The following is a 9242-nucleotide window of genomic DNA, read 5'->3' on the forward strand; positions in this document are numbered from 1 at the left end:
CAGGTTTTACTGAGGTGCAGTTTAATGCAACATGCAGAAACAGGTGCTGAATTTACTGGAAAGGTTTGGAAAATGTTCTGCAGTCTGAGCAGAACGTTTTCAGCTTGTAAAACCTCATAATTACTCCAAAAATAGTTTATTTATTATATTTTTCAGCTACAGAGGTTGCCATTTTTTCGCCTGGACCGATGATGCAGTTAGTCGATCTTAAAAATGAAACACAAGAACGTCATGGAGGCTAACATGGATTAACACAAACTGCCTCAAAGTTTTATTAGCCGTTAAATACGAGGCATCTGCTGAAACAAGCTAACGTGACTGACCTGCAATTGACTGCTTACCATATTAGCCAGAGCTAACACAATTAGCATGAGCCTTTAGCAGGAGCTGACGTGAAACCAAGGTAATAAATGTACAAATGTGATAGTTTATTGTACAGGAGATATCTGTTGATCTACTGAAGACTATTTTACCTAGAGCCAACACTGTTAGCCAGAGCTAACAGCTTTAGAAGAAGTTAGCATAATTAGCAGGAGCTAACTTGAAATCAAAGAAATTAGAAGGATAACGAATGGATGTTTAAAGTGACCAAGAAGCGTCTTTAGGTCTTGTACCAAACCGTTCTAATATATTTGAGAAAATGATTTGATCCCGATGCTAACGGTAAACAGCCTGAGTTAGAAACTTTTTCCAGAAATGCTCTCCTTTCAGGTGGTACAGCAGACTATCAGGGCCAATAAAACAAAATTATGAGAATAAAGTCATAGTAATGCAAGAATAAGGTACAAATGATACGAGAGGAGCTGTGGTATTACAAGAATAAAGTCATAATATTATAATTTGTTGGTAATATTATGACTTTATTCTCATAATTTTATTTTTCTTTTATGTTTTTCTTTATATGACCCTTATGCTCTGCCGTACATGTTGGCATTTCCATAACAAACAGCAAATCTGCCCACGTTGCATTGCAGCATAAACATGTCATTATTTCACTTTAATTTATAAAAACTAAACATTCTACTGTTTTCACTGTTTTGTTTTTCTAATAAAATGTTAGAAATAACTGGATCCCTGTAAAGCAGAAAAGTCGGTTCTTTCTTGTTGCATGCGGTCAGGATGAGGCGAGCGACTGTGTGGCACCTTCCCCCCGTCCGCCGCTCCCTTAGCCGCGATTTATTGCTTCCTGAATCCAGAAAACAGGAGGCTGAGCACAAGAGGATTCCAACTGCTGTTTTCAGACGACCTGTGACCCCGGCGGCCCTCCGCCCGCCCCAGTGCCCAGCAGTCCCTAAATCTCTCCTGCCTTGCAGGCGTTTTGTTCTGGGCTTTCAGGAATCTGACTGATCGGTACTTGAAGTGACTTACGGCTGAGAAACGTTTGAGGAAAGCAGAACGGTTCAGTTAAATAAGAATCCAAAACGTTTCTCCTTCTTAGACGATATTTTAATAGCACAAAACAGAACGTAAAAATAATCCACAATATTTTTTTTGTTTCTTTCTTTATAAAATTTCTTATGAACATATTTACATTCTGTCTGATATTAACATAAATTTACATCATAAAAATGGCAGTATGAGCATTTTACAGTAATTTGGTGTGAAGGTTTTTTACGATCACATGAAACCTGGAAAACTGTTAAACTTATTGGGACAAGACCAAGATGATTTAGGAAAAAATACAACAATAAAGTGAAAATATTACCAAAAGAAACAAAGAATTACAATAAAAAAAGCTGTTTTCATGAGGGAAAAGCTTGGATAGAATAATACACCTGTGTGGTTCTTTATTTGAAACAATCATTTTCATCAGTTAAAAACTTTCCAGGTTTAGAAACAAATATCTGTAATTTCCAAAAACCTGTTAGCATTTCTAGCTGGTTCCCGAAAACCCCAGAAAGAGTTCAGCCTTCCTGTTTTCTACTGAAAGTCCAGGTCTCTCCAAAGGCTCAATGAAACACAAACAAGACTCATTATGTTGCTGAAAACACATTTTCCTTACTTACTAGAGCTTACAGTGGCTAATGCTAAGTCCTCTTCACTCAGCATTAGCTTCTACACTGAAGAGCAAACCTGGTAGCTCCTGGTTGTGTTCAATGGCTGGGAAAATGTCAGATTTTTCAGATGCCAGCCAGGCGAAACCAGATATGTTGGTGCATCTCTATTAAATTTTTCTTCAGAGGATTAATACACGTCGATATTCATTTTATTTATTTCAGCTGTTATGAAAAGCTGATTTAAAAAAAAACATGGCTGTTTTGTCCAATCTCCAACTTATTTATTCTGGCAGAAAGTAAACACACATTTTTTCAAATCCATGATGGCAACCTGACCTGCTCTCACATCATCTGTACATATATTAAATTCTCGGTTGCTCTTCTACGCTACATATAGTTGCTTTGTTTTCTCATTTGGTTTTCAGTGCTTGCAGCATTTTCCCTTCTTCGTTTGAGTGCAAATATTCTTCCGCGATTCCTTTCATGAGGTTTTTATCGAACCTCCTCGTAGGGCCGGACGATCACAATGCAAACGTTTCATATCAGTCGATATCGATAATTATTGATTATGTTTTAAATATCTGAAACCCTCTCCTGTTTTAACTCCGTGTGTTGTCTTATTTTATTATAATGAACGGTGGGGAAACTCAGCAGCTCGTTGCTAGGTAACCGAAGTTTGGGGGAAGTTGAAACTCCTCCTTACCAGCAGGTTGCTAGGCAACCAGAGAGCGAGTGAGTTCAGTGAATATTCTGTGAGATGTGTTTTCTGTTGGTATTGATCCCATGTGGTGATATTTATCGTTACTGATTTATTGTCCAGCCCTCCCTCCTCGTTAAGAGGACAACTCTTACGTCATCCGACCAAAAACACTGAAGAAAATGCCCACAGCCGCACCAACGGGTGGGATTTCTGTGGGAGTTTTCCTTGTTTTCCTGAGTTTTATACCGACGAGCCTCAGACGACGCACTTGTAAAAAACGTCCAAAGCTAAAATCCTTTCGTCCAAGTCCAGGAAGTCATGCTGAGGATTCACTTTGAGGCTGGCGGCGGCGGCGTGGCGTTCAGCGCCCCGGTTCTCATCCGAGCGTCTCAGTCTACGGGAAGTTCACAGGGGATCTGCTGGGCGGCTTTGGCCACAGAGTAAGTCCTCTGGAAGTCCTTGTAGCGCGGCGCGCAGCCCAGCCAGGCCTCGCCGAAGTGCACCCTGCCGGTGAAGAGGAAGCTGCCGGGCCCCGGTCGGACGCCGCACTGCAGCAGCGTCCGCACCTCTCCGCGGCTCGCCAGCCGACCGCTGCCCGTGAACAGCGTGTACTTCTGACGGAAAACACGGGTGGCGCTGACCTTGATCACGGCGGCGCGCAGCGTTTCGTCCTCCTCCACCGACTGGATGTTCCCTCGAACGACTGCAGAGAAACATGATTCTGGGTGTTTTCACCAAAATTACAACATTTGTTACATTTTGAGCTGCTGCGGTTTTCTTTCCCCTCACTGTCAAAAAAACCAAACCCTTTGAAAACCTGTTCCCCTCCTGGCCTGTGGGGGCGCTGCACCAAGAACCACTGATGGAAACACATGAAAACCTCTGAAAAGCAACTTCCTTCTTTACAAAATGTAACAAAAATAGAGTGGCTAATATTTTAGCAGTTGGAGAAGTTCTCTCGCTAGCACTAGACTAGCGTGTTTGTTTTGGTTGTATTTACCCAGAATGCCCTGCGCTGTAGTCCACTTCTTGATTTTAGAGCTGCCTCCGGTCCGCTTGGCGTTCACATACGCATTCGGACTGAACCAGAGTTCACTCTACCTGAACCCAGACTGCGGTTTGTAGGCCGGCAATAGATGAACTCTTAGACTCTAATCTAAAATTCATTAACCGTTCTGTGTTTCACGCAGGAAAATAATTAGTGCTGCACTGCCTCCAACCTCAATTTCCTGTATAAATAATCAGTGACTTCTGTTTGGAAAATGTGCCTAAAGCAAATATTCATCAAACAGATTTTGCTAAAAAATAACTAAGGTGTTTTTCCTCCTTCACAAGTTTTAAACAAACTTAAACTAAAATCAGCTTCTAAAATGCTGAACTGCCCCTTTAAGGGAAGGGAGTTTAATTCCTGTTAACTTACCGAAGTCGCTGGTGCAAACCGCCATCAGGATCTCGGTATCGTTGCACGGCCGGCAGGCATCTGAAGAGACAACAAGCAGCCGGAGAGTCAGTTGACAAGTCCGAACCGCCAACGTGAAACAAACACCTACATGCAAATCTGAGCCGACAGGAACGTGTCAGACTGGCTGAACCTTAAACTACAAAAACAACAACAGAGGAAATGAAGCGCCGTTGTAAAGCAGACTGCTGCTGCAGAGGAGAAACCAGAGGAGCGCTGAGGTGTGAGAATCCTCCGACACTTTAGAGGGAACGAGCTTCACACCTTAAAGTCTCAACCGGATGAAGAAAACACTGCAAAAACACAAAATCCTGACAAGTATTTTAGTCTAATTTCTAACTACACGAAGTAAAACTAAACAAACATACAGATACCTTTTGATTAAGAAATAGGAGCTTGTTTTAAGTAAGTAATTCCTTAAAATTGATCAGATTATTTCACTTATAGCAAGACATTTTCCCATGTTATCAGTACTGGAATTATTCCTTAATAATTCCAGTATTAAGGAATTATTTACTTTAAAACAAGTTCCCATTTCTTGCTGTAAAGTTACTTGTAAGCTAGTTTTGTCTTATTTCAAGTGAACCCAGACATTTGCACTTCAAACTAGACCAGAAATACTTGGTAAGATACTTTGTTGTCTTTTTTGTATCTCTAGTTGAATTTATTGATAAAAACCAACTGAAGAAAATGGACTGAACTTTTTTTAAAGTTCACTTCTCCCCCCACTCAACCCAAAGTTTCTCCTCTTCAGAGAAAACTTCTTGATAAATGGGATTCCTTCCTCTTTTTTCCAGCCTAATAAGAGTTTTTGGGGGGCTCCTGCAGACGAGTTGCCCCACAGAGAGGCAGTTCAACAAAGGAGCGGAGCGTCTCAGCTGGGCAGAGGCCTCCGCGTTGCCTAGGGAACCACAGTAATCCCAGAATACTCATTGAGAGGCCTCGGGACTCCTCAGAGCCCCCACATACTGCGCCTTTATGCCCCCTCCTCCTCTGCCTCGGTCTGGGCAAAGTTTGGCTGCTTCCTCCCTCCAACCATCAGGATTCAAGCAGGGAGCTGATGTATGACTGCAGCAGCCGGCAGGTGCAAACAGCCAACAAACACGTGAACTAATGCAGCAGGAAAGTTACAAAATGCTGCAAGAGCAGGAATTAATGCAAAATGAAAACGCAACAAATGTCAAAAACAAAACAGAAGTCCTCCAGACCACCAGGGGGCGTCTGAAGTCAGTAGTTTTACCCACATAAAAACGCTGCTTTTCCTGAATACTGTCAAAGACATAGAGCAAAGATGGGTGGATCGATTCAAAATATCCATATCAATACAAAATCAATATGGGATTGACTTTTTTCAGATTTCCTCTTGAACTATTATATTTTTGTATATTTTCCAGCCTGAAGTTTCTCAGCTTCACTGTAAAATATGTGTTGCTTTGATTTGTTCTGAAATAATTTTTGACAGTTAATTTAGAAAACAATGGACACAAATCGGTTTTGATTTTGATTTTATGTTTATCATGCTAACATGCTGTTGAACTATTTTGTGGACACCTATAAACTTTATCCAAATACAAATACACAAAATTATAAGCTTTGTAAAAGACGTACGAACCTGTCAGGTGAATAACGAGGTTCTGGTGACGGGCAGCTAACAAATGTAAAGGCTACATGACGGTCTTAGCTAGCAGCTGAAAGCTAGCTAAAGCCAATTTTTCCAGTTAGGCAGTAAGTACTACAGTACATATCAGTGATTTTTATTATAGTAATACACAGTGGAATACTTGAGTAATAGCTGTAATGCACTTTTATTGTTTATAAGTTAGACAATAAGGAAGCGAGAGCTGGTACGTAGCTTGTGGCTTGTTCACTGTTGTCATGGTAACTGTCATGACAGTTAGTTGCGGATACCTGCCAAGATGGCTGCCAGCTACAAAATTACCAGAAGTGATTTGCCACATGAGAGCTTTCTGTGGTTCAACTTTAGCATATTTGTTACTGCAGACTCCCCCTAGTGGTCTGGAAGACTTCTGTTTTGCTATGTTTCCTGTAGTTGCAGCATTTTTTTATTTGCAGAGTTTTCTGTTGGATTTGTTTTCTTTTTGTCTGTGTTATGGGGCATTTCGCCATTTGCTCAGCGTTGGTGTCTGAGCCAACGCTGAGCTACGTCGGCTACGCTGACGTAGCCACGGCTACGTGACGACGTCGTTACGTGACGACGAAGCTTCGTCGTCTCCTAGTTAAATGTGAAACCTTCTGGCTCTGACTCGCCTTCTCTGCTGATGGCGTTGGAGTCCAGCGCCATGCGCGCCATCCAGCCGCCCCGCAGCTCGTAGCGAAAGGAGGCGGTCCGCCTGCTGATGTCCTGATGCGGCGTGGCCTGCAGGAACAGCGCCAGCCTCTCGCCCGGCGTGCGGCTGAAGCAGCGGACCCTGGGCGGGGGCGACGCCTCCATCCGGTCCCCCACCAGCAGCTCCAGCAGCCCGTCCCTCTCCAGGTACAGCTGGGCGCCGTGGAACTGCTCCGACGGCTTCACGCAGGCCGTGATGACGCCGCCGCCGGGGCCAGCCGCCGCCACGGGGGCCAGGCGGGGCGTGAGGGTGAGGCGCAGCGCCCCCTTGGGGTACAGCCAGTCCAGAGTTCCCTCAGAGCAGTGCAGGGAGATCTGCTCCACGCTGCCCTGCTGCTGCGACAAACCACTGAGGGCAGAAAAAAATTAGAAATTAATATTTATCTACATGCAGAGGCGCTCCCACTGGGGAATATCTAAATATATATATTTTACTTTTTTTTTTTCTTGTGTGCCCCTCAAGTTTTTATTTTCCTGATCTGCTTCTGAAATCTGTGGGAAGTAAAAATGCATTGCAGTCTGGTGCAGATCTTGTAAAATAGTCTCCATCTTCCCAATTTCATGTTACATACAAAGAGCGATAAAAAAGTTTTTCAAATCCATTTTATCTGGTGCTGACATCTCCCCACTCCACCGCCCACCGGTCCAGTGACGCCCTGGGCAACTGCCCACATGTAAAACCACCAAAGCACAAGAGCATCAGGACATTTCAAACTTTGAAAACATGATTAAACTGAGTTATTATGGGGAGTTCTGTTTTAGAAATCACTTGTTTACGTTGCGTCATGTTTTAAGGAGCTGTGTTTGTATTTATGGATGTATTTATAAAGTTGCCTCCTAAAAAAAACTAAATCCTTCAAAGTATTTTTGTCTAGTTTCTGTTGCAAATATCATAGCACATTGGAAATAAGACAAACTAATTCAACAGTAACAGCAAGATACAGGAGCTTGTTTTAAGTCAATAGTTATTTAACACTTATAATGAGATATTTTTAATTTTATAAGTCAAAAAATCTTCCAGTGGAACTTAGTGATTTTTAAAACTATATTCAAGAGTTATTTATCTTACCTAAAAGTTACTTTACATTAGTTTTCTTATTTCAAGTGTACTAAAATATCTACACTAGAAACAAGACAAATATACGTTTTTGCACTGTTAAAAAAGAACTAATTAATATTTTGTTTAGCATCAATTTCTATTGTTTTCACAATAGTACCACAAAAATATAAAATTCTCCATGAGTTTACAGATGGTCAGTGGCCCCCACGAGCCCCCCTCTTTTAACCACCCCTGCACAGTTATACTGTAAAACTGTTTAACGACGTCCAAGATGAGATTAAAGTAACTTTGTGAAAAATAAAAAAAAAACATTCAGGTTTCTGAAAAATTACAGGAAAGGATAAAAATAATGAAAAGCGCCCCCTGGTGGCTGATCTGTGGGAAAACGGCTCGAGTTCGCATCATGGCATCAAGTTTTGAGAAAACTTCACGAAGATCTGAAAAGATTTCAGAAAAACAGAAGCGATAAAAATAAAAACGGCTCGTTTTTCTCCATGAAGGTTGTCTGGATGAAGCTGCAAACCAAACAGCGGAACCAACCAAACATTTTAATCACGCAGGAAACTTTCAGCATGTTGCACCCAAAAGCACCTGATGTCTGATTTTCACCTGATTTAATGTATAAATAAAACTGAATAAATACTCGCCTTCCTCTCCAGCTGCACTGGTCTTCAGAGTAACTTGAAAAACACGAGTGAAAAATGCCCAAAAGCAAAATCCAGGTTGCGTTATTCCAGCGACCAAATCCAGGCATTTTCAACCACAGTTGACGCTAAAATATTTATCTTTTATTCCCAAACCTGCTTTTATTATTTAAACCTCCCGCTGTGAAGCTGCAGTTTTGTCCGCGGCAGCCTCCATGTCGGCCTGAAGCGCTCCGCAGGATCCCGGCCGCCTCTGCTCGCCTCCAGACGCGGAGCTGTGAAGTTATTCGGCCCGGAGAAACTTCCCGGACCAATCAGAGGCCGAGCTGGGAAACTTTAAACCGGCCGGCGGGGCGGGGCGGAGCGGGACGGGACGGGACGTCCGGCCCAATCAGGAGCTGCATGCTGAGATAAACCTCCTGTTGTGTTGGACTGTCTGCATGAACATTAACCCAGACACAGGTTTGAATAGTTTGCTCGTTTAAAAAAAGCTTCCCTGATATTGTTTTTACATTAAAAAAATATATACATTTATATTTTGTTTTAATTTCTGATATGTTTAAATTGTAGAATCAATACATACATGATGGTGCATTAGGATAATTGTAGATAGAAAAACATTTTCCACCAAATAATGTGATTAATAAATTCTCTCTAAAAGTTTAAAAATAAAGGTGGAAATTTTTGGACTTTTCAAACTCTGAAATTTCCTTAATGTATCAGGATTCAACTCTGAAACATTTCACACACTGAGAGCAGAACATTCTGTTACAGATTTATGTTTTCAGGCCTTATGTTTATTTTTGCTGTTATTAATATTCTCTCTCTCTCTCTCTCTCTCTCTCTCTCTCTCTATTTTTTTTCTTAAAACTTTTCCCTGGCCTTGTTGACATAGTGTTGACAATTAGTAGCAACACACTGCGAACATTTCAGTTTTGCAAGTTATATTGACAACTTAACAGCTAAAATCAACGCTAGTCTTCATAAGCTAATGGTTTTTTACCCTCTACAGCAGCTAACAGGAAGACTAGCATT

General features: G+C 41.7%; 1 protein-coding gene across 1 annotated transcript; it reads right to left on the reverse strand.

Moving 5' to 3' along the window:
* Window positions 1–1430: 1430 nt before the first annotated feature.
* On the reverse strand, window positions 1431–8556 carry metrn (meteorin, glial cell differentiation regulator). Its single transcript, XM_007578001.2, has 4 exons — window positions 8211–8556; window positions 6425–6852; window positions 4118–4177; window positions 1431–3400 (listed from the first exon to the last, which is right to left on the reverse strand). The coding sequence occupies exons 1-4, from the start codon at window positions 8315–8317 to the stop codon at window positions 3087–3089; spliced, it is 909 nt and encodes a 302-aa protein (XP_007578063.1). The 5' UTR covers window positions 8318–8556; the 3' UTR covers window positions 1431–3086.
* Window positions 8557–9242: the final 686 nt, after the last annotated feature.

Source organism: Poecilia formosa, unplaced genomic scaffold (genome assembly GCF_000485575.1).
Source record: "Poecilia formosa unplaced genomic scaffold, Poecilia_formosa-5.1.2 Scaffold463, whole genome shotgun sequence".
In the NCBI taxonomy this organism is placed as follows: Eukaryota; Metazoa; Chordata; class Actinopteri; order Cyprinodontiformes; family Poeciliidae; genus Poecilia; species Poecilia formosa.